General features: G+C 41.6%; 1 protein-coding gene across 5 annotated transcripts in view; it reads right to left on the bottom strand.

Annotated features, from left to right (window-relative positions):
* TEK (TEK receptor tyrosine kinase) overlaps positions 1-25,602 on the bottom strand; it is a 122,994-nt gene extending 97,392 nt beyond the window's left edge. For 3 of the 5 annotated variants that reach the window (XM_030920261.1, XM_030920262.1, XM_010384456.2), the window contains exon 1: positions 25,101-25,594. In XM_030920261.1, the coding sequence (XP_030776121.1) occupies positions 25,101-25,152 (52 nt within the window). In that variant the 5' untranslated portion in view covers positions 25,153-25,594. Of the gene's footprint in view, positions 1-25,100 lie in introns of all 5 variants that reach the window. The other 2 variants (XM_010384455.2, XM_010384457.2) reach the window with 1 other exon arrangement.
* Between the last annotated feature and the right edge of the window lie 543 nt (positions 25,603-26,145).

Below are 26,145 nucleotides of genomic sequence, written 5' to 3'. Positions count from 1 at the left end.
GACAGCCTCAGAAGTACATGGCATTTTGAAAGACGCCCTTTTGATGCCAGAAATCCTTAGACCTTTCCAACGATTTCGTGATCCTAAAAAATAAGCCATGACTTGTCCAGACTCTTTTCACTAACAAATATTGTATATATGACATTCTAATCCCATTTCTGATATTTACCCTCACACCTCTGCCCATTCCTTACTCCATCCTTCAGGGTTAAGTCTAAGTGATGAGAGGAGGTCCGGAGATAAGAAGGAAGTATTTGTTTCAGGCATTACTCAGTAACAATATGGCAGCTTCGGAAGACCTGGATTAGCTCTGTGACTTTACTATCCACGGGGTCTTTCTGGTTTATAGAGAATGATGCTATGGTTGAAACTGTTTTCCTCTTTTTTAGCTACCCCTACCATCATACAACAGAACATGTACAATTGTGTTTATGTTTAAAGATAATAATTACCAGATGTTTAAACCAAACAGCCAAATCTGTCTATCTCTCTGTCATCTCTCTATTTCTCCGGCTCTGTCTCCCTCCCTCTTGACAGCTACAGATATAGATTTCTTGTATCATTAAAGAAGCACAGTTGTTAACTCTGGTGACCTTACTTTTAAAAACATTTTTCTGTATGTCTACATTTTCCCACCTGAACATAAACTATTTTTGTAATCAGAAAAACATATATATTTTAAGGAAGCTAAAGCACACAAATGCCACAGTTTGAAATAATTCAGGGTTCTCATTTTATAGTTTTTATTCCAAAACTTTAAAAATCAACTGAATACTATGAAAGAAACATTTCTCACGGTTTCTCCTTGTCTCATTTCAATAGGCCATCTGAATGCCTCAGTGTCCCAGTAAAAACATCCAGAGAAGACATTGTCTCTGGAATCTTTCTCCATAATAACACTGCATTAATTAATATATGATACTCTTAGATATTTTATGTACTCAAAATAGCAATCCTGATAAATATGGGTTCTTCTAACATTATTTTTATCCTGTTAAGTGGTACTGATTTAAGAATAAAAATCGCACTTTGGGAGGCCGAGGCAGGCAAATCACTAGGTCAGGAGTTCGAGACCAGCCTGACCAACATGGTGAAACCCCGTCTCTACTAAAAATACAAACATTAGCCGGGCGTGGTGGCGCATGCCTGTGATCCCAGCTACTCGGGAGACTGAGGCAGGAGAATCACCTGAACCCAGGAGGTGGAGCTTGCAGTGAGCTGAGATCACGTCACTGCACTCCAGCCTGGGTGACAGAGCGAGACTCCGTCTCAAAAAAAGAGAAAAAAAATAAAAATCATCAAAGGGTGTCTCCAAAACCACAAAAATAATACAGAGGTCTTAGAACATTCCAAATATAAATTATTTAGAAATATATATCCTTATTGTGAAATGCTTTAAACACTAGATCCGTTCTATCTAAACACAGTACAAAATGGTTAGAAAGGAACATTTTAACCCTTGCTAACACTTTGACGTATAACTTTCATTTCTTTCCTAGACTATTTAGAGGAAGAAACTACAGAATCGAACATATATAGCTTTATCAAATTTCTTTTTTTTCTAAAGACAAAGTCTCGCTCTGTCACCCAGTCTGGAGTGCAGTGGTGCAATCATGGCTCACTGAAGCGTCTACCTCCAGGGCTCAAGAGATCTCCTGCCTCAGCCTCCTGAGCAGCTGGGACTACAGGCATACACCACCATGCCTGGCTATTTTTTTTTTTTTTTTTTTTTAAGAGACAGGGTCTCCTTATGTTACCCAGGCTAGTCTCAAACCCCTAGGCTCAAACAATCCTCCCAACATGCAGGGATTACAGGCATGAGCCACCACGCCTGGCCAAATACTGTTTCGTATTCGGAACTTTTACTTAATTTTATCATAATTTTTGTTTTGTTTTGTTTTGTTTTGTTTTGTTTTGTTTTGTTTTTTTTTTTTTTTTGAGACAGGGTCTTGTCCTGTTGCACAGGCTGGAGTCCACTGGCATGATCTTAGCTCACTGCAACCTCCACCTCCTGGGCTCAGGTGATCCAACCTCCTCAGCCTCCCAAGTAGCTGGAACTATAGGTATGCATCACCACACCCACCTAATTTTTGTATTTTTAATAGAGACGGGGTTTTACCATGTTGGCCAGGCCAGGCTGATCTCAAACTCTCGACCTCAAGTGATCCGCCGGCCTTGGCCTCCCAAAGTGTTGCATTACAGGTGTGAGCCACCATGCCTGACCTATCATAACTTTTTAAAAGCTTTTGGTCTATGTTGCCAACTTTATTTCTAAAAAGGTGCACTGTATAAGACAGTGAACATTTCACCAACCTCAGCCATGTATTACTGAATCTTTTCACTTGTTTTTAATCTTTGCTAGCTTGACATGGAAAATTGGTATCTTGTTTTGATTTGATTTAAATTTGTTTTAGAGGGTAAACTTTTCACATGCTTATAAGCCATTTGTATTTCCTCCTTTTGTGAATTATTTGTTCCTCTCTTTTTCTTTTTCTATTGATGTTTTTATTTTTTTCTATCAATTTCAATGAGGTTTTTTTTCTTTCTTTTTTTTTTTTAAAGTACTTTGGCTGGGCGCAGTGACTCACACCTGTAATCCCTACACTTTGGGAGGCCAAGGCAGGCGAATCATGAGGTCAGGAGTTCAAGACCAGCCTGACCAACATGGTGAAATCCCATCTCTACTAAAAATACAAAAATTAGCCAGGTGTGGTGGTGCACACCTGTAATCCCAGCTACTCAGGAGGCTGAGGCAGGAGAATTGCTTGAACCCAGGAGGCGGAGGTTGCAGTGAGAAAAAAAAAAAAAAAAAACGTACTTTAATCTTTTATTTACCATATTTCTTGCAAGTATTTTTCTCATTTTGTTCTTTGCCTTTTAATTTTGCTTATTCTTGAACTGACACTTTAAATATTTACATAGCCAAGTGTATGGATTTTTAGTTTTGTGGTTTCTTCTATTGTTTTTTAAACTTAAAAAGTCCTCCTCCATATGAAAATTCAATATATATTCACTTCCATCTTCTCCCTTTGATGGCTTGAGTTTTTTACATTTATGTTTTAATCCATTTTGAATTTATTTTGGTGTATGGTAAGAGATGGGTTTTTTAAACAACTCTTTCTTCCAAACAGAAACTTAATTTTCCTGTTATTTCTTTCTCCACTGATTTGTATGCTTTATAAGATATTTAAATATTATATAAATATATATATATAAACTCAGGTCTGGTTCTGGCCGTTCATCTGTTGATCTGTGCATCCAAATTCTTGGAACCGTAACACTGTTATTACAGTAGCATATTCCACCCTAAGATCCAGTAAAGCTATTCTCAAGACATTACTCTTCTTTTTCAGAATTTTTTCAGCTATTCTTCCTGCTTATTCTGCGAGATAAAGTGTATAATTATTTTGTTAAATTTCAAAACCAATATCTTTAGGGGATTGGATAAGAGTCATTAGAAGGCAATACTAAGAACTTATGTGATACGAATTATGAAACTTTGCTGTGAAATATATAAGAAAACAATAATTACAATTACCTATGAGTTTTATGGAAGAAAATATTATACTATGTCTCTTTCCCCAGGTCATACATTTAGTGGAAATCTATTCATTTATTGAATATCCAGTGTGGCCAGAGCCTGGGTTAGGGTCTTTAGAAACTGCAGAAACCATGGATCATGCGTTTAAGATGAGAAAATGCTTATTCTGTCAGGAATAAGAGGCAGAGGCACTGATAGGGAGGGGCAACTCATCTGGGACCTTGTACTTCTTTATTGCTTGTGCCAAAACATGAAGGAAATATTTTATTGGGTGAATATTTGCGTAAGCCACTTGGAAGGGGCTCAATGAAGGATGGAGTAAAAACTGAACGCCATGCTTGAGTAACAATACAGAGCTCCTGCTAAGATTTCCAGAGGAGATGGGCTTAGATAACTACCTGGTTTTTGTTTTGCCAAGTAGTACATGGAAGGGGGAAGTGGCGTGGGGATGTGTGTGCAAAACTGGAATTTCCAGGAATAATAGGGGCTGTGGAAGAGAAGAGAAAGAGTAGGCTGGGAACTGGAAAGGAAATTAGTCACAAGAACAGAGAGATATCTACTTGTGCATGTATTAAGTTTTATTTTACACACTGTACAGCATAAATCATCTTTTCCTTTGACCTGCTAAAAATTTTATGTTACAAACGTAATCCATCATATAAACAGAATAAATGACAAAAACCACATGATTATCTCAATATATGAAGAAAAGGCCTCCGACAAAATTCAACACCCTTTCAGGCTAAAAACTCTCAATAAATTAGGTATTGATGGGATGTATCTCAAAATATTAAGAGCTATTTATGAGAAACCCACAGCCAATGTCATAATGAAGGGGCAAAAACTGCAAGTACTCCCTTTGAAAACCAGCAAAAGACAAGGATGCCCTCTCTCACCCCTCCTTTCAACATAGTGTTGGAAGTTCTGGCCAGGGCAATCAGGCAAAAGAAAGAAATAAAGGGTATTCAATTAGGAAAAGAGAAGTCAAATTGTCTCTGTTTGCAGATGAAATGATTGTATATTTAGAAAACCCCATCGTCTCAGCCCAAAATCTCTTAAGCTGATAAGCAACTTCAGCAAAGTCTCAGGATACAAAATCAATGTGCAAAAATCACAAGCATTCTATACACCAATAACAGACAAACAGCCAAATCATGAGCAAACTCCCATTCACAATTGCTACAAAGGGAATAAAATACCTAGGAATTCAACTTACAAGGGATGTGAAGGACCTCTTCAAGGAGAACTACGAACCACTGCTCAATGAAACAAAAGAGGACACAAACAAAAAAAATTCCATGCTCTTGGATAGGAAGAATCAATATTGTGAAAATGGCCATACTGCTCAAAGTAATTTATAGATTCAAAGCTATCCCCATAAAGCTACCATTGACTTTCTTCATAGAATTGGAAAAAACTACTTTAAATTTCATATGGAACCAAAAAAGAGCCTGCATAGCCAAGACAATCCTAAGCAAAAAGAACAAAACTGGAGGCATCACACTACCTGACTTAAAACTATACTACAAGGCCACAGTAACCAAAACAGCATGGTATTGCTACCAAAACAGATAGATAGACCAATGGAACACAATACAGGCCTCAGAAATAACACCACATATCTACAACCATCTGATCTTTGACAAACCTGATGAAAACAAGAAATGGAGAAAGGATTCCCTATTTAATAAATGGTGTTGGGAAAAGTTGCTAGCCTTATGCAGAAAGATGAAACTGGACCCCTTCCTTACACCTTATACAAAAATTAACTCAAGATAGATTAAAGATTTAAAGGTAAGACCTAAAACTATAAAAACCCTAGAAGAAAACGTAGGCAATACCATTCAGGACATAGGCATGGGCAAAGACTTCATGACTAAAATGCCAAAAGCAATGGCAACAAAAGTCAAAATCGACAAATGGGATCTAATTAAACTAAAGAGCTTCTGCACAGCAAAAGAAACTATCAGAGTGAATAAGCAGCCTACAGAATGGGAGAAAAATTTTGCAATCTATCCATCTAACAAAGGGTTAATATCCAGAAATTACAAAGAACTTAAACAAATTTACAAGAAAAAAATCAACCCCATCAGATATAAACAAAGGCAAAGGATATAAACAGACACTTCTCAAAAGAAGACATTTATGCAGCCAACAAACATATGAAAAAAAGCTCATCACCACTGGTCATTAGAGAAATGCAATTCAAAACCACAATGAGATACCATCTCTCACCAGTTACAATGGTGATCATTAAAAAGTCAGGAAACAACAGATGGTGGAGAGGATGTGGAGAAATAGGAACATTTTTACACTGTTGGTGGGAGTGTGAATTAGTTCAACAACTGTGGAAGTTCAACCAGTGTGGCAATTCCTCAAGGATCTAGAACTAGAAATACCATTTGACCCAGCAATCCCATTACTGGGTATACACCCTAAGGATTATAAATCATTCTATTATAAAGACACATGCACACACATGTTTATTGCAGCACTATTAACAATAGCAAAGACTTGGAACCAACCCAAATGTCCATCAATGATAGACTGGATAAAGAATATGTGGCACATATATACCATGGAATACCATGCAGCCCCCCAAAAAAGGATGAGTTTATGTCCTTTGCAGGGACATGGATGAAGCTGGAAACCATCATTCTCAGCAAACTAACACAAGACCAGAAAACCAAACACTGCATGTTCTCACTCATAAATGGGAGTTGAACAATGAGAACACATGGACATGGGTGCGGGGGGCATCACACACTGGGGCCTGTCAGGGGGGTTGGGGCTTGAGGGAGGGATAGCATTAGGAGAAATACCTAATGTAGATGATGGGTTGATGGGTGCAGCAAATCACCATGGCACATGTATACTATGTATCAAAACTGCACGTTCTGTTCATGTACCCCAGATCTTAAAGTATAATAATAAAAAAAGTTATGTTACTAGCTAACATCACAGAGTTGCATCTGTTTTATGTTGTTTTGGCATCTCTAAGTGTTGGCTCTTGCTTGTAATGGGTGTGGTTGAGGAGAGGCGTGCTTCAGGGAATCCAGTCAAATCTGAGTTACACTACACAGTGATAGAAGCCAAAATCCTCTGGCCCTAATCTGGGTAATCCGGCTGTGTTTAGCCACATATTTTAATTCCTCCGTGCTTCTATCACTACTGTCTCCTCTGTGTCAGAAATGTCCTTAAAAGTCTAATTTTCAGGCCGGGCGTGGTGGCTCAAGCCTGTAATCCCAGCACTTTGGGAGGCCGAGACGGGCGGATCACGAGGTCAGGAGATCAAGACCATCCTGGCTAGCACGGTGAAACCCCATCTCTACTAAAAATGCAAAAAAATTAGCCGGGCGTGGTGGCGAGCACTTGTAGTCCCAGCTACTTGGGAGGCTGAGGCAGGAGAATGGCGTGAACCTGGGAGGCGGAGCTTGCAGTGAGCTGAGATCAGGCCACTGCATTCCAGCCTAGGCGACTGAGCGAGACTCCATCTCAAAAAAAAAAAAAAAAAAAGTCTAATTTTCAGGCCGGACACGGTGGCTCAAGCCTGTAATCCCAGCACTTTGGGAGGCCGAGACGGGCGGATCACGAGGTCAGGAGATCAAGACCATCCTGGCTAACCCGGTGAAACCCCGTCTCTACTAAAAAATACAAAAAAACTAGCCAGGCGAGGTGGCGGGCACCTGTAGTCCCAGCTACTCGGGAGGCTGAGGCAGGAGAATGGCGCGAACCCGGGAGGTGGAGCTTGCAGTGAGCCGAGATCCGGCCACTGCACTCCAGCCTGGGCGACAGACCCAGACTCCGTCTCAAAAAGACAAAAGTCTAATTTCAGCAGATATAAACAGAGAAAAACAGAAACTTGCAGCTAAGGAGGCTTTTGTTGGGGTCACAGCTAGACATGCAGTAGATTCTTGTTATTCATGGTACTTATGTTCTGTAAACCATGAATACAAGGTTAGGGTGACTACAAGCTTCTGGTCACGACATTTTCGTCAACACATTAATACATAACCCTGCTTTATGTGTGTCTTGGTGTAAAGACAAACCATTTGATCTCCATGGCTGATAATCATTAACATTGAATTCATAGCCAGAGGCACTCCTGCCTGAACAAAGCTTATCTAACACATAGGTTTTCTCCTAAGGCACATCACAGCTTTGGGATGTTTAAGAAGTAGACAAGTAGACGGCACTTTAGCATTAGACTTGGGGACCATTGTAAATGGTGAAAGTTGCAATAAAGAGCACAAAAATGTAAAAACTAATGCACTAAATATATCACAAAAAGGAGACTTGTTTATAGTATGAGGGCTGAGCAGAAATTCTGCTTCAGCTGGGAATGTGTTTATCCAGGGACTCTGTGCATGTGTTCAAATAACTGGGAAAGTGCTTTTGAGGTTACAAATTCTAGCCAGTAGACAAATTCACAGATACAGAATCTGTAAATGATGAGGATAGACTGTATATAAAAATGACTGTGCAACTCAGACTGCAATAAAGTTTCCATAGAAATACAGGGCAATACAGCATAGACCAGAGAGAAATTGCTCTAGTCTAGGGTAATCAATCAGGCTCCACTAACTGAAATTAGACTTTTGTCTTTTTGAGACGGAGTCTCGGTCTGTCGCCCAGGCTGGAGTGCAGTGGCCGGATCTCTGTGTTGGGCACAGAGTAGAAGCTCAAAAAATATGTATAGAATAGAAAGAGTTGGGAAGAAATGAGATGTGTTGAGAGAGGTGGAATGGAATGGAATAACATTTATACAGATTCTTGGAGGCAGGGTACTCTTAGGAGCAATTACCCTAGTAGCACAGGGAGATAAAAAAAAAAAAAAAAAGATAGTTAATATTATATTGAATATTTGTTATAAACCTTTATTTTGCTAAGCATTTGATGTGCTTCGCGTCATGTAACACTCATTGAAGGGTAATATTGTTATCTTCATGCTACAGAAAGGTGAAACAACCTGCCCAAGGTCACACAGCTGTCACATCGTTGGATGGGGCTCCAACCCAGATTTATCTGGCACCAGAGTCTGTGTTCTCAACTGCCTGGGCATAAGGTAAAAAGATGGGCTTGGTAGGGGTTATAAGCCATGAGTTTCGTCAGAAAGATCTCTAGGAGAGGAAAAGGGGGCCTCTAATAGAAGCTAGTCTGAGTCACTGGCTCTCCTAGCCTGAAAAAGAAGACAGTGATGCAGTTAAAGGTGATTTTTTCCTGGCTGGCAACAGCACTGGCTTTTGTCTGATTCCAGAAGCAGCTGGCAGAACTCATGTATTACTCATGCTGCAATTATACTTACTGATGGGCTTCCATACTCTAGAGTTACTCAGTAGTCAGAGCTGTATCCAAGCCTGTTAGGCGATTACTACAGGCTTCTGAATGTGGCTGAGCTTCTGCAGCTGTTGTGTGTTTCTGGCTCTAGCTCCACATCTCTTGGCAGATGGTTTGTGTGAAAAGCACCGCTGACTCTGAGTGTGAGATACACAGGGCCCAGGGGGTTGGGGAGACCAGGCAACACAATGCAAGCCCATGCTGGTTGGGTCTTGAGTTTGTGGCTATGATGCACTTATGAGAGAGGATAAAAGGGATTTATAAATGAGTGACTGGGGACGGTTCCGAAGGTCACTCCTTCAAGCCCTTCTGCTGGAAGAGAATCAGCTGACACTAGGCCAGTTTCCGAAGTCAACCCTAACCCTCCTATAGCCACTCTGGTGGTAGAGACCCCATATGCACAGGTGTTGATGGTCAGATGGATAAAATTAGTGACAGTACTAATATTTACTTTGTGTTTTCTAAATTTAAGCATTGTTCTAAATGGGTTACTATCTGAATTACTTGTTCCCCCCTCCAAAAAACCCGTGAGGTAGGTACTATCAGGCTGCATATTTTACAGATGAAGCCAAGTGAGCTGCACCACCGTACGAAGCTAGTAGTTGTTATAATAGGTTGAATTATTGGCTCCAACTCTTCGACCTTCCTTGCTTCCACATTCCTGCTTTGGCCTCGTTGTGGGCAGAGTGTATTTCCTGTCCCTTGACTTTGGGCACATCACTTTGGGAGTGGCAACATGCTAGTTCTGAGCCAAGGCCTTAAGAAGCCCCACTTGTTTACTTGTTTCTACTTAGCCCTCTCGTGTTTCCCACATCACCAGTAAAACATGCCCTGAGTGATCCGCTGATCCAAGAAAGATGTGTGCAGAGTCATCCAGGCAACCTGCATACCTGCAGCAAGAAGCAGAGCTACCCCAGCTGCTGCAATCTGAAGCAGAGTTACTCAGCTGCGTCAAGCATAGATCAGCTGAACCTTGAATGAGCCAAAAACACGGGAGTAATCATAAATGTTGGTTTAGCCACTGAGTTTTGGAAGTAGTTTGTTACATGGCAACAACTAACCAATATAGTAGTAAGGCTGGGATGCGAGCTCAGATTGTCTGATTACACTATGTGCATTAAGCTGTAATTTACATTGCCTTCCATGCTCTTTTAAAGTGAGGAAATTCACCAGGTGCAGTGGCTCATGCCACCCACCCAGCCCTTTGGGAGGCCAAGGAGGGTGGATCAACTGAGGTCAGGAGTTTGAGACCAGCCTGACCAACATGGTGAAACCCCGTCTCTACTAAAAATAAAAAAAATTAGCTGGGCATGGTGGTGGGCACCTGTAGTCCCAATTACTCAGGAGGGTGAGGCAGGAGAATCACTTGAACCTGAGAGGCGGAGATTGCAGTGAGCCGAAATCATGCCATTGCACTTTTGCCTGGGCAAGAGAGAGACTGTCTCAAAAAATAAATAAATAAAGTGAAGAAATTTAACCTCTAGTGAGTTGACTGAATCTGAACAAAATGTTGACCTCTCTGGGCCTCCATGTCATCATCTGTAAAATGAGCAGGTTGAACTGAACCAGAATTTTTCAAAATATAGAACATTAGCTCCATGTGATACTCAAAAACAACAAAGATTATGCAAGTCTCCTGGAATTGGTATTCTGTTAAGAGATTTCAGAAACACTGGGCTAGATAATCTTTTATGTCTCTGACAGTTCCAGTATTCTGTTATTCTAGGTAACAGTGTGTGGACTCTCCATGAAAACACCTACCCTCATTACAGTGTATTTACGAAACTAAAATATTCCCTAATTCAGGTGATTTAGGGACCACATGCAGGGGAAGGAAAGTAACTGTGATGGAAGAGCTCTTTCCGTATTCCCTTTACACCCCTGCATATCCTTTTAGTACCTTGAGCCTATGATGGCAGAGAGAAGGACCTAACCCATTTTAGCAGCTCACCCTATAATTAAGCTTACAGAAAAGCACATGGAAATAGAAACCTACCAGGATGTGCGAAATCTCTCAGAAAGGAATCTATGCTTACCCACCCCATCTCCCTCCTTACTTGCCACTTTCTCCTAAGCCCAAGCCCTGTCCATTCACTAAAAATGCTTTGCAATAGCACCTAGCTGCCAATTCTCTAGTGTCTCTTCCTAGCCTGCTCTTTCCTCCAATTTTTTTTTTTTTTTTTTTTTTTTTGAGACAGAGTCTCTCTCTGTCACCCAGGTTGGAGTGCAGTGGCACCATCCCGGCTCACTGCAACCTCCGCCTCCCAGGTTCAAGCAATTCTCCTGCCTCAGTTTCCCAGGTAGCTGGGACTACAGGCATGTGCCACCACACCCGGCTAATGTTTTGTATTTTTAGTAGAGACAGGGTTTCCCTGTATTAGCCAGGATGGTCTCGAGCTCCTGACCTCATGATCCGCCTGCCTTGGCCTCCCAAAGTGCTGGGATTACAGGCGTGAGCCACTGCTCCCGGCCTCTTTCCTCCAATTTTTGATATAGTTGAAGCTCCTCCTTCCTTGGCTCATCCTTTCAGGATAGTCAGTCTGCTCTTCCTCTACCCATATCACCCCTAGATGTAGGTTCCCAGACCTACCCTGTTGTCTTCCTCTTATCTCCAGACACGTCTCACTATCTCACACAGCTTCATCCTATACCCTAAAGGCTCCTATAAGTGTCTCTGTCCCTGACCACTTGGTTAATCTCAAACCAAATTACCTTTTCTCCAACCCATCTTCCCACTTTTAATCCCTGCCACCTTCTTCAATATACCCATAGTGTAGCCACAAAGAACCACTGCATAAAAGTCTCTTAAACTTTTTATCCCAAATTTTCAGCTTTCCCCTCTGACTAAAATGTACCCCCTCCTCACTTCCACTACTGATCTTCCATAATCCTTTTCTCCCTTCTCAAATGTCACCCTCCTGGTGAGATCCCCGTTTTCTCTCAGAATTGCTCACTCCAGTTTCCATGCTTCCATCTCCCTTTATTAAGGCAGGGTTTCTCACCCACTAGACTGCAACTGCTTGAGTTCAAGTCCCTCTCTTAACTATCTTTGGAACTCCAATGCCTAGCAGATTCCTATACATAAAAAGGGTCCAGTAGATGCTAGCTTGAATGAATAAGTAGAACTGACCAACCATTTCTCCACTGATGAGCATTGCCTACTGCTTAGCTGACTGACTGCTGGGCCTTCTGTGAGGGAAGCCCACTGTGCCCAAGGTCTTGTCTATAATTTTATTAACAAATATCTACTTTCCAGGTTTCCTGGGAGAAACAAAATTAGAATCCAAGATGGTCCTTTGAGACAGGTAGATCACCATGAAACTGTTTCACTTTATGTCACTAGGGTAGTATTAATTCCATGCCCAAATTGCTTTTATGTTATTTATTTGGACACACAAGCACATACACAGTTCTAAAAAGGACAGGATTCGAGTGGTTAACTCATCTGATTATAGCAGTGTCTCCCAAACTGCATTCATTCATGGATCACTTTTGTGATTCTTACTGAGTCTACATACCACCTGTGCAATTTTTCTATCAATCATTATCTTTACCTCATTTTTTTCTTATCCTCATATTAACGAGGACCAATCATGAAATCACATGACTGATGATACATATGCACACATATGTACATATATCTATAAACATATGCAAATATGCTTGTATATGCAAATAATTTGCATATTGTATATAATATGCAAAATATGTTTATTTATAGACACAAAAATAGATACATATGTTTATAAATATATTTATAAATAAAATTTTTTTATACTTTGTAGTCCCAAGTAGCTAGGACTACAAGCATGCACAACCATGCCTGGCTAATTTTTTTGTCTTTTTGGTAGAGATGGGGTTTCGCCATGCTGGTCAGGCTGGTCTTGAACTCCTGACCTCTGTTGATCCACTCACCTCAGCCTCCCAAAGTATATTTTATTTTACAAATTTATATTTATGAATAAAATATATTTATATATTTATAAATAAAATATATGTATAAAATAAAATATATTTATAAAATAAATTTTTATTTATGAAATATATATACAAACCATCTTGCAGGCCAGCAGTAGTATATACCAATACACTTAAGGTGACCCTGACTTGAGAACATTTAATACAAAGCAAAGCTATTTTATTTATTTATTTATTTATATTGAGATGGAGTTTCACTCTTGCCCAGGCTGGAGTGCAATGCCACAATCTTGGCTCACTGCAACCTCTGCCTTCTGGGTTCAAGTGATTCTCCTGCTTCAGCCTCCCAAGTAGCTGGGACTACAGCACGCACCACCGTGCCCTGCTAATTTTTTTGTATTTTTAGTAGAGATGGGGTTTTGCCATGTTGGTCAGGCTGGTCTTGAACTCCTGACCTCAGGTGATCTGCTTGCCTCAGCCTCCCAAAGTGCTGGGATTATAGGCGTGAGCCACAGCACCTGGCCAGCAAAGCTATTTATTAAAGCATTTCTTTGTCAGCTAGTATATCATGTCAGGTACTGGAAATATTGAAATGCCAAACACAGTTCATAGCCCAGTGGCCAAAACCAACCAGTAAACTGTAAATTGTAATTAAACTTTCTAAGTGGACAAAGGCAAGTATCAAGGTGTCTGTATCCGAAACCTCTTAGGCACCAATGCAAATTCTACTCATCCCAGCTTTTGCTCTGGCTGCAAGGGCCACTTCTGATCTTTGAGCAGGTGCAGTCTCAAAGTAGCTCACGTAGAACCCAGTCAAGTATATCTTACTTCCTCACCTGTGGTAACCTGCTAGGTTCTTAGATCTACATAACCCTTAAACAAAGAAAGGGAATAGTAATAGATGAGTGCCTCCCCTTTTCATTCTCAGATGAAGTTTTTTTTTTTTTTTTTTTGACGGAGTCTTGCTCTGTTGCCCAGACTGGAGGGCAATGGCACAATCTCGGCTCACTGCAAGCTCCGCCTCCCAGGTTCATACCATTCTCCAGCCTCAGCCTCCCGAGTAGCTGGGACTACAGGCGCCCGCCACCATGCCCGGCTAAATTTTTTGTATTTTTAGTAGAGATGGAGTTTCACTGTGTTAGCCAGGATGGTCTCGATCTCCTGACCTCATGATCTGCCCGCCTTGCCCTCCCAAAGTGCTCGGATTACAAGTGTGAGCCACCGCGCCTGGCCCCATTCGCAGATGAAGCTCTAAGTGTCATTTCATAAGGCTCCTCAGAAAGTCTGGAGCACCAGGCTTCTGCAGCTGCAGACAGCTTGATAATGCATCCTTGTAGAGTTTCATTCCCCTAGTCCCTCACTCTTGCTTGCTGGGATCATTATCCCACATAATCCACCTGCACATATGCCATGGCCTTCAGGCCATGTTTTTACCTCAGGCTAAGGCAGGGCCCTAATCCATGCAAGGAGGTTAAATAAGACTTCTTAGAAGATATAACCCCTGAGCTAAACCTCTAACCATGAATAAGTAAAGCAGGTGAAGAAGAGGTGACAAGGGCATGCTGGAAAGAGGAAACAGCATACACAAAGGCACAAATGCTTGAACATGAATGTTTGGAAACTGCAAAGAGCCTGGTATGACTTGAGTACACTTCCATCATAGTATGTGGGACTGAGAACCACGAGAGGCTGGTGAGGTAGGCAAAGACTGTCTCCTGAAAAGCTGCTGACCACAAGCAACGACGACCACCACCACCACCCTCTTCTTTGATTCTGAAGTGGGAGCAATGATGAACAGGTGGATGTTTAAATCAACCCCAGAAGATTATAATATACTTTCCAGATGCAAGGGGTATTGGACACAAAGTAGAATTGAGACTAAAGGCAGGTGGAATTAAAGGAAAGATGTGCTGAAATGGGGGCAGCGCTATTTCTCTGTCTCACACATGTGCATGCACACCCACATGCACACACACACACACACACACATATGCACGTGCACACAGACAGACACCAGGATGGGTCCAAAAATCCAACAAGCTTAGTCACAAGTGAGGCAGATTCCACTTGAAGTAAAAAAATTGTCAAGAAATAGGAATCAATAGGTTTGGGATAAATGAGGTGGGAACCTTCAAATGGCAAATCATCCTAGAGCCTGTGATCAGTCAAGACCCAGAAATGAGAGGAAACTGGGGGCTGCCAAGAAAAAAGTTGGGAGCCCAATCTGGTTGAGCAACAGAAAGGAATCTCCCCACTCGACTCTCCACATTTCTACAGAAGCCCAAGAACCCACAGGTCTAAGCCTCTCTCGCCTTGTCCCCACTATAAGGCCAGGCTTAGGGCACCAAGGGAAGCCAGGAGCCTCATCTGCGTGGAATATGAGTTGTCTGCCCTCGTGGATGAAAATGTGCTTTGAAAGGACTAGCATAAGGTAACATATGAGACATCAGTTTCATTTATAAACAAACCTTAATAACACCTGATTTTTACCGAGTGCTAACTATGCACCAGCACTAAGTATTTTTAAGTTATTTTTTTAAAAAGTCTTCCCCAAAACCACATGAAGAAATGCTGTTAGCTTCATTTTCTAGGAACTAGCCTGAGGTGACGATGAAACACTAGTTGGAAGGCAGCACAGTGAAGTGTTTTAAAGAGCCCAGGATTTGCTTCAGGTCATTTTTCACTGTAACTCTTGTTTCCATCATTTCCTACTGAGACATGCAGTCAGTCAGGATGATTCACTTCCAAGGGACAGAAGCTAACTCAAAATAGGTCGAACAAATGAAAGAAACTGGCTCACAGATCTGGAAGAGGCAGGGCTGAGGTTTTGAAAATCCTCGGACCCAGGGCTCAAATGCTATCAGAGTGCCTGTCTTGGTTCCATGTTTTGTTATTGGCCTCATTCTCTCGTACTAAAGATGAGCTTATTCCAAGTGGTCAGTGAAGTTGGTAGCTCCAGGGATACAGTGAAGAAAGAGAGCCTTTTGCTTTCAAAGTGTTCATAAGTTCCCAGGGAAAGAGTCTAACTGGCCCTGCTGGGTTGTGCATCTTCTGTTTGAACCAACTGCTGTTGTTTGTTGGCTGGCACATTCTGTGACCGGTGATTAGCAGACCCATCAGAATCACCTAGAGGGAAAGCATGGCAGTTCTTGAAAGTCTGGCATGTGAGGCATCCAAAATAACGGATGGCCGCCGTTGTCGTTTTCTGTTGTTTTGCTGTTGTTATTTTTTAAGATGGGGTCTCACTATGTCGCCCAGGCTGGAATGCAGCGGCATGATCACAACATTCATGCAGCCTCAAACCCCCCAGCTAAAGCGATCCATCTATCTCAGCCTCCCGGGTTGCTGGGACCACAGGTGTGTGCCACCATACCCAGCCAATATTTTTATTATTTGTAGAGATGGGTCTCCCTATATTGCCCAGGCTGGTCTTGAACTCCTGGGCTCAAGCCATCTGCTTGCCTCGGCCTCCGAAAGTGCTGGGATTACAAGCATGAGCCACCACACCTGGCCAGTCACTACATTTTAACCTTAAACCATCACGTAACCTTTGTGAACCTTGGTTTCCCTGTCTATTAAAAAAACAAATAATAATACCTATTGTGCAAAGTTGTTGTGAAATATTAAAAATCATATTTAACACTTGGCACATAGAGGTATTCAACCCAGGGTAGTCGTTTTTGTTATTACTGGTACTCTTATTGTTTTGTGGTTGTTTCTGACACAGGGATCAGAATTTGAAGCCCATCCCAGATTCCCAGATGTCTAAAGCACTCCTGTCCCCAGGGTGGAGTCCCTTTTGGCTCTGCAGCCAGACGCCTTGCACAGCCCAGGCCCTGTGTGCCAAGGTTAAGCTGGTTCACCATCTGATGGCCACAGAGCAGTGAGTGCCTCCCCAGCCCCAGCAATGTCAATACTGCCTTCCTGACTCCGCCTATTGTATCTGGAGGAAAGTGGCTGAGCATTGTCTTCCAGTGCTCCCCCCAGGAAGCATGATATCACCCTTTAACAAAAGCGGGAAAGCTGACAGATCTGCTGAGATGGGTGTGACCAGCACATACACCTCACTGGTCAAGCCCTGGGCAAGGGGCTGTGACAAGCAGAGAGCAAATGGCAGCCACCCACGATACCCCTCAACCCCATGCCTGACTGGCTCCTTTGGCTAGTCCAAATGTTCTCCCTCTCTTTGTCACACCCATACCACATGAGACATGAAACCACCAAGCAATGGGTATGCACTCCCTCTCATCAGCAGATGTGTTGAAAAGTGTCAGGACTCTGCCCATCTGGCACAACCACGTCTTCACACCTGCTCCTGCAGCCTTTGGGAAGGATGATCAGATTCCTGAAGGAACAACAGGGGGCAATGGGGGTGGGGCTGGGGGAAGCGGTCATAGCTAGATCTAAAACTCATTCTGCACGTGTAATGCGAGTTAAGGAATTGTCTGGCCAGATGGGTAAGAATAGGGTTATCAGTTCAAAATTCCAAAAATAAGGGAGGCAACTTTAGACATTCCCTTTCCTGAAAGCCAGGAGTGAAGCCAGCTGCTCCCTTCCAGCTCTGGTTTGGTGATGCTGCTGGTGCAGCTGGCTCTCTGTAAAATAACACACCTGCAGGCTGGTGCTCCCCTGCCAGGCCTGGAGGCTATCACTCGGCTGCCCCCATCTTACTGTCTTCTTCTTAAAACTCTCTTTCCAGCCGGGCGCAGTGGCTCACACCTGTAATCCCAGAACTTTGGGAGGCCGAGGCGGGCAGATCACGAGGTCAGGAGATTGAGACCATCCTGGCTAACACAGTGAAACCCTGTCTCTACAAAAATACAAAAAAATATAGCCAGGCGTGGGGGTGTGCGCCTGTAGTCCCAGCTACGTGGTAGGCTTAGGCTGAGGCAGGAGAATGGTGTGAATCCGGGAGGCAGAGCTTGCAGTGAGCCGAGATCACGCCACTGCACTCCAGCCTGGGTGACAGAGAGAAATTCCATCTAAAAAAAAAAAAAATTTCTTTCCGTGGCTGCTACAGCAGCAATTCTCTAAAGTCCCAGGATAGGAAGGTCATTGGTTTTGCTTCTCCTGTCAGATCCTTACCTGTTTCTCCTTCATCAAATTTTTGGGTATATGCTCTTTCTCATCCCTTCATTTCAATCTTGAAATATATCCATGCCCGTGGCTTCACTTACCATATACCAAAGATTTCTACATCTCAATCTCTTGCCCAGTCCCCTTCCTCTGAGCTTCAGATCTGGAGAGCCAAATTTTGACAAATATATTCCTTTACTGCCAGGCGTGGTGGCTCATGCCTGTAATCCCAGCACTTTGGGAGGCCAAGGCAGTAGGATCATGAGGTCAGGAGTTCAAGACAGGCCTGACCAAGATGGTGAAACCCCATCTCTACTAAAAACACAAAAATTAGCCGGGTGCAGTGGCAGGTGCCTGTAATCCCAGCTACTCAGGAGGCTGAGGCAGAAGAATCACTTGAACCTGGGAGGCGGAACTTGCAGTGAGCTGAGATTGTGCCACTGCACTCCAGCCTGGGCAACAGAACAAGACTCCATCTCAAAAAACAAAACAAAACAAAACAAAACAAAAAATCCTTCCTTTACATGTAGCCTCAAAATCAACATGAACAAAATAATTATTTGCCTATCCCAGCCCATCTCCAGCCAATTCCTTCTGCCATGTTTCCCAGCACACTGAATGGCACCACCATTATCCAAATCAGAATGCTGGAGCAATGACTTATTCTCCTCCCTCCCTCTCAACCTTCCATATGCAACCAATCACTAATTCCTGCAGTTTCACCCCCTAACCCTCTCTCAAACCCCTGTTATCCTCACAGTCCTCTTGCCTGGAATGTTAGGAGGCCAAGTTGGTCCCAGCCTATGGTCTCTACCATGTTAATCCATTCTGAAAACTATTATTAGAGTGAATTTTTCAAGACTTAAATCTGATTTATGACATGATGGAACAAACACACTGCTAAATTTCAACATGTACAGAATGAGTTACAAGCTACTTAAAATGGCCTGTGAGGCCCTTCGTGATCTGACCCCAACTTTAATTCTCTACCTTCATCCTATATTACAGCTTCACTCAGCTCCCTCAAGCCTGCCCTACTATTTTATACGCACCCCCTTTGTATAGGTTGTTCCCTCTAATGGGAAGTCCTTTCTTCCCTTTTCCTTTTTATCTTGGTTTTAAAATCATTTGGCTATGAGCAACCGATAACTATAACTGGACATAACTTTTGGCAATATTCACAACTATTTAGGAGTTCTTGCAAAGAGAGAAAAATCAACCTACAAGTTGTTTTCAAAATATCACTCATTTTCTTTAGTTGACATTCCATATTTTTATACATTTAATTAAATATTTATATTCAATTTGGTTTCGTTTGTTTTTTTGAGACAGGGTCTCGCTCTGTTGCCTAGGCTGGAGGGAATTGGTATGATCATGGCTCACTGCAGCTTTGACCTCCCAGGCTCCAGCAATCCTCCCACCTCAGCCTCCTGAGCAACTGGGACTACATGCATGTGCCACCATGCCAGGCTAATTTTTGTATTTTTTGTAGAGACATGGGGTTTTGCCATGTTTCCCAGGCTGATCTGAAACTCCTGGGCTCAAGTGATTCGTCTGCCTCAGTCTCCCAAAATGCTAGGATTTACTTACAGGTGTGAGTCACTGCACCAGACCTTTATGCTCAATTCAGATATTGCAATTTCATTTTGTATGATTGGACCCAATAAAAGCTTTTATGGCCCTTGAAAAGCTCAGATTTTGTAAACACCTTTATTTGTTGTAATATCTCTATTAAATCATTTATCACAACATGTTACAATTCATCTGCTTATATTCATTTTTCCCACTAAAACGTGAGCTTAGCAAGGGGAAAAAATGATTCATCCTTATTTATATTCCTAGTTTCCAGGATAGTACATGGCTCAAAGGAAACCCTCAATAAGTCTTTGTTTTTGTTGAAAGGATAGATGAGTGAATGAATGAATGAATAACTGGCATGCAATAACTCAATAAATATCTATTGAATAGAAAATATGCATATGTTATACATAATATTCAACAATCGTACAATACCTCATATCTTAAGTAAGGCCTTGGTTAGACCCACTTTTATGAGTATATCTTTTATGTTTCACGCCTAACAGAAGAAACTTTCTTTCAACTTTATTTACATCAAACGTTTAATATAAGCTAAACTTTTGAGAGTATCATTTACAAGATATGTAAAATTGATCTATTAAGTTGGTACAAAAGTAATTGTAGTTTTTGCCACTACTTTTCACCAACCTAATATTTATTTATTTATTTATTTATTTATTTTTGAGATGGAATCTTGCTCTGTCACTCAGGCTGGAGTGCAGTGGCACAATCTTGGCTCACTGCAACCTCCGCCTCCTGGGTTCAAGCTATTTTCCTGTCTCAGCCTTCCGAGTAGCTGGGATTACAGGCACACGCCACCACGCCCAGCTAACTCTTGTATATTTAGTAGAGAAGGGGTTTCACCATGTTGGTCAGGCTGGTCTCAAACTCCTGACCTCGTGATCCGCCCATCTCGGCCTCGCAAAGTGCTAGGATTACAGGTGTGAGCCAACGTGCCTGGCCCAATGTAATATTATTATTTCAATGTTATTGAGATCCTTTCTACAATGCTCTCTTTTCCTTTCAGGTCTGCTGTGAAGTACCAACATTTTCTTACTGTGACCATAAAACTCCATTCAACAAAAATTACTAAATATTAAATACATGTACTAATGAGAAAAGAAATAATATCTGTTGTGAGAGATTTAGAGGCTAACTGGGCTAAATCTGGCTGCCCAAAGCTCAAAGACACAATCTGCATGGTAAAGGAGCCTAAACTTAGGGGAAGAATATCAGGAGGAAGAGTTGGCCCAGGCAAATTGAGTTGAGTTGTGTTTGTGGAGTAATATGAAAGATGTCATTTCTAAATGGATGGAACAGCATGAACAAGAGCCAAGAGGAAAGAATGTGTAGATTGTGGAGATGGGCCTGCTTGAAGCAGACAAGATACAAACAGGGATAAATGGATAAGTGAGGGGATGGTAGATGGGTAGTTGGCAAAGTGTTTGGGTTTATTAAGTAGGAATTGGCCAGCACAAAATTTGAGAGATTGGATTATGCTGCGGTTTTGTAGGAGACAGCATCTATGAATGTTAATGATTCTCCTACATCCTGGGGCAGATCAGATCAGTCTTGACTAGCACAGTAGTTCTCATGGTAATACTTCTCTTTTAATTACACTAGCTTCATTTATTATTTTATTTTATCGAGATGGAGTCTCGCTCTGTCACCAGCCTGGAGTGCAGTGGCGTGATCTCAGTTCACTGCAACCTGCACCTTCTGGGTTCAAGCTATTCTCCTGCCTCAGCCTCCTGAGGAGCTGGGACTACAGGTGCACAACACCACACCTAGCTAATTTTTGTATTTTAGTAGAGATGGGGTTTCACCACGTTGGCCAGGATGGTCTTGATCTCTTGACCTCATGATCCACCTGCCTCGGCCTCCCGAAGTGCTGAATTACAGGCATGAGCCACCGCGTCTGGTTCCAAGCTTCATTTATTAAGAGCATTCTTATAATTCTTAATATTTTTATTAAATATTACTGGCTAAGCATTTCACAGGCATTATCACATTTGATTCTCATCACAACCCTGGAAATGGGTATTTCATCCGTAAAAGATGAGAAAAATGTGGCTTAGAGAAATTAAATAACTTGCTTATGGCTATCCAATTTGGGCTTTGACTTCGTAATCCATGTTTCCTCCTTCAGTTTGCCTGCTATGTTTGCTGTTAAATTTCTCAGGTCTTTGGTGTTTCATGGATGTGCTCTAAGCAGTAGATTTAAGTGAAGTGATTACCATTTCTGATTTGGACTTTATATTTCTGCTAATGCAACACATTACAGTTTATACATTACCTTTTTAGCAAGCAGAGCATATGTTGGCTTCCATGAGTTTTGTGTATCCCCAAAACCTAGGTGTCATTCACAAGAACTTTCAACAAACCGGGTCTCTCCCACATTAAATATACATAATTTATTTCTTAAACCCAAACACAGAACTTGACATTTGTCTATTTTGAAACAGTATCTTTTTGTTTTGGTTTTCCACCCTTCCAGCCTAGAATACTCTATTTAAATCCTGATTCTGTGAGCTCACCAGTAAGCCATCTACAGAGAATAAGCAGGTGATACAATCACACAGATATCTTTTGGGGAGATAGAGGCTCAGGAGGCAAACTGATAATTTCAGAAGAATTTAGAGCCCACCCACCTAAATCCCCAGAGAACATCACATAGTCTTTTGAGATGAATTTGGAAGACTCCTTCCCTCCTAGAGAGACGCCTTGGAAGAACTATGCTCTTCCAGGAAGCTCTCCCAGGGCAGGGCTGAAAGGGAAATGCTGAGACCTAACAATGAACACAATGCTTGGAAGGGAGCATCTGTGAAAAAAGCAAGCTCCTTCTGAGAATAATTCCAAAGGGTGTCTCTGATCCCAGCTTCCAGACCTCCACCCTTGATTACTCAGACCTGACACTAGCCTTCCGAGACCAGCCCTAACAAGGAGGTTTCATCTGGGAGCACTTCCCTGACCTTACAACTGTTTCCTCTGCCACTCCAGACAAGATGTCTGCTATCTCTGAATCCAGTTGTTATTTAAAATGTCAAGTGACAAGGCCGGGTGTGGTGGCTCATGCCTGTAATCCCAGCATTTTGAGAGGCCGAGGCGGGCGGATCACTTGGGGTCAAGAGTTCAAGACCAGCCTGGCCAACATGGTGAAACCCCGTCTCTATTAAAAATACAACAAATTAGCTGGGCATGGTGGTGGCAGGTGCCTGTAATCCCAGCTACTTGAGAGGCCGAGGCACAGAATCGCTTGAACCTGGGAGGCAGAGGTTGCAGTGAGCCGAGATCGCTCCACTATACTCTAGCCTGAGCGACAGAGCGAGACTCCACCTCAAAAGAAAAAAAAAAAAAGTCAAGTGACACAGTAAAAGGGGTATGAAGGTATGAGACTAGAGACTTCCTATTAGATCAGTGTTGATCATGTAGAAGATACTATGATAAATCAGTGATTTTTTTGTTAGTTTTCTACGTATACAACTCTTTAAAGAGAGCAGCCTGGTTTGATGAGGATAGGAGAGTAGGGAAAAGCTAATATAATAGAAATGTTTGAAACCTGAAGTTAGCAATGATTTTCAAGTCAGAAAGGAAAGCAACAGAATCTAGGAATATTTGTGAGGAGCTTCTGAGGCCTACACACCTCCTGCAGCCATTTTATGGGCCAGCAACTCTGCCATCCAGAGCCACCTTCACTGAAAAAAAGTGGCATTTCTTTCTTCAGTCTGTGGGTTCAGAAAAAAGAAATGAGAAACAACCCACTGGACTGGAGAGATAAACCTATAAGCCATAAGCGCCTTGCTCCACTGCTGTAGTCTACCAGGAGTTTGACTAGACGAATGCGCTCCTATGGCTGTGGACATGATCTAGCTGGATTCTTCTCGTTGCAATTACCAAGCCTCGAGCAGTGAGGCTCATGGAAGCTTAGACTAGGAATGCAAGTTACAATCAAGACAACAGACCTACCTCAGAAACTAACCTTGCTAGTGTCACCCTTCCTAACAAGAATATGACCTACTTCCTCCCTTGGTCCTCTCCCTTTTAAAGGCAGTGTTGTTTTTTTTCAAGGATCTAAGGTCTAGACATGGAGCAACTATTTTGGCCACATGACCTTTTTGTTTGATGACAATTCTTCTAAGCCTGTATTGCACAGTGCTATAACATAGTTGCTTTAGGGGTAAAAAAGTGAATGAAAACTTGTGTGTGTATTACTTAACCTACAAAGTACCTCAGAGAAACTCTAGACATCTGGGCTTCACATCACTATAATCCCTGGTATAGAATCAGTTTCAGATTTCATGTCACTGGTAAATAATGGCACTCAGAAAAAAAGAAAACCAAAAATCAAAAAAAAAAAAAAAAAAGAAAAATCGAAAATCAAAAAAAGAAAATCAAAAATGGAATGGTAATTATTTAAAGGTACATATTATTGGAGAAGTCAACATTATTTAAACAATTTCCATATAAATACTGAAGCCACCTAAAATCTTTAATTTTTAGCAACTTGTGTTACACATTCTTACTTTTAAAAATATTATTAAATTCTCAATATGTTGGTTGAGAGCTATAAAACAAATTGTATTCAACTCTGTTATTTAATTGGATTGTGTTTTGAACATTTAAAATATTTTAAACATCTAGAAAATATAGCAGATACTTATGTATACTTGAATCAAATTCTATTAATATAGCCTATATCCATAAAGTTTAGTGAATTTTCCCAAATTTATCTCCAATATCAATTCAATTTTCATTATAATTAGAATGTTTTCAAACAGAAGAAAAGAGACTGATGACAATGATAATGTATTTGGGATCTGTAGTTCAGGTTTGGATACTGCCTTCTGCCTATGTCACATAGGCTGAGTGAGCTACAGAGGCACACCACTATCTGGAGTATCTGAGCAATAAACACACTAAATCCAAACATACTGGCCAACCATTCCTCCACTCTACAACAGGCTTCTATACTCTCCTGTGTTAACGATCTTGGTAACTGCCTAAATTTTTGCTTCATTGGGCCAGTAAACCCTTTATGAATTACTAGGTGGCAAACATTTTTAAAACTAAAACAAAAATTATAATAGCCCCAATCTCCCCGACCCTAACTACAAGAAAGAAAAAAAAAAAGGCTACAATTTCATTAATTTGCTTAAAATAGGATGTATATATAAAATCTTTTCACAGAAAAGCATTTTTGTTCTCTTTAAAACAGTGACAATCTATACACTGCCTAAAGGGCCCCTGTATTTCTCAGCATGAATTTCATTTTTTACTGAAGATTTTCTTTAAAGCAGGTAAAACCGGTTTGTTCTTTAAAAAATCAGTAAGAAAAACACTCCAGAATGAGGAGCAGGAAAATAATGCATGATAGTAAGGAGATCTCTTCAAATAAGATGATTTAATCGGTCCTCAAAGAGTTTATAACACAGGGGCCAATCACCCAGAAGACAAACTCTAACAAAATCAGTTCATGCCACAGAGACTTTGCATTTCAATCCTTCCACACATATTGACTGGAGACTCACAGAGAAATGGTGCCTTTGCTACAGCCACCCCTTGTTAATCAGCACTGATGAGATTTGGGGAGACCACCAGAAGTCACTGTTTTTAAAAATACTAATTTTATAAAAATAAAGCCAAACCTTACCAGAAAGGAGCAAGCTGACTCCATAGAGAACTAAGCTGGCTAAAGAGTCCATGCTTCCCCAAATCTCTCCATCCAGTTTCCACAGATGTGCATGAGGTCCCAAGGATCCTTTCAAAAACCCAGCGGTTTGTGACTTTCCATTCGCATCGTCCTACTACGTCTTGTTTACAAGTTAGAGACAAGAAGGAACAGCACAGAAGCAGGCTGTAACAGTCTCATTTCTGTCTGAGCACAGGGAGTTTTAAGTTCCTTTTTCCTGTTTCCTTTGTAGATTAGGATGGGAAAGGCTGCATCTTAAAGGCATTTGGTATCAGCAGGGCTGGGGGCACTCAAGCCCTACCCATCTCGCAATTCATCAAAACACTTATCTGTTGCTGTTGCTTCTGCTGCTGCTTTTGCTGCTGCTGTAGGGGTAGAGGAATTTTTGTTGGAAGTGTGGGTCCCGGTCAGCATTTTCAGAAACAATAGGGGTATCCTCTCATAGGCGGGAAACTGAGAATAACAAGCCCTCCACCTATGTATGGTATGCGATGATGACCAATCCTTCTCAGACTTCTAACAGCTCTCCTGGGGCTACTGGGATCTCTGACAGAAGGAGCTTTTGGGTGTGGGGAGCCGTTTTGGCTTTTGTTTTCTCCTTTTAACCCACATGGTTTGAATTGGGAAAAGAAGGTTTCCGTGATGAGAAAAATACAACCTGAAGGGCAATTAATTTCAGTGAGCACCGGTGAGGTCAATGCTCAATGTAGCCCCAAGAGACCAGAGTCCAAAATTGTTAGCCTGTTTTCTTTCACACAGATGGCCTGTTGGTTGGCCATTAGCCCAAAGATACCCGTGTTGCTGGCTATAGCTTTAATTTTCATTAACAATTAATCTAAAGGTGATCAAATTTCTTGAAGAAGTTGGCATAGAAGGATTTTGGTAATGAGAAGGATTTCATAGTCACTGAGCAATGGTGTTTCAGAAGCAAATTATTCATAACATTTAGAAACTAATCTTTGTAGAAACACAAACATACAGGATTAGATTGGGATAAAAATAGTGC

The sequence above is a fragment of the Rhinopithecus roxellana genome, chromosome 16 (genome assembly GCF_007565055.1).
Source record: "Rhinopithecus roxellana isolate Shanxi Qingling chromosome 16, ASM756505v1, whole genome shotgun sequence".
Classification (NCBI taxonomy): domain Eukaryota; kingdom Metazoa; phylum Chordata; class Mammalia; order Primates; family Cercopithecidae; genus Rhinopithecus; species Rhinopithecus roxellana.
This window is presented reverse-complemented; position numbering and strand designations above follow the sequence as displayed.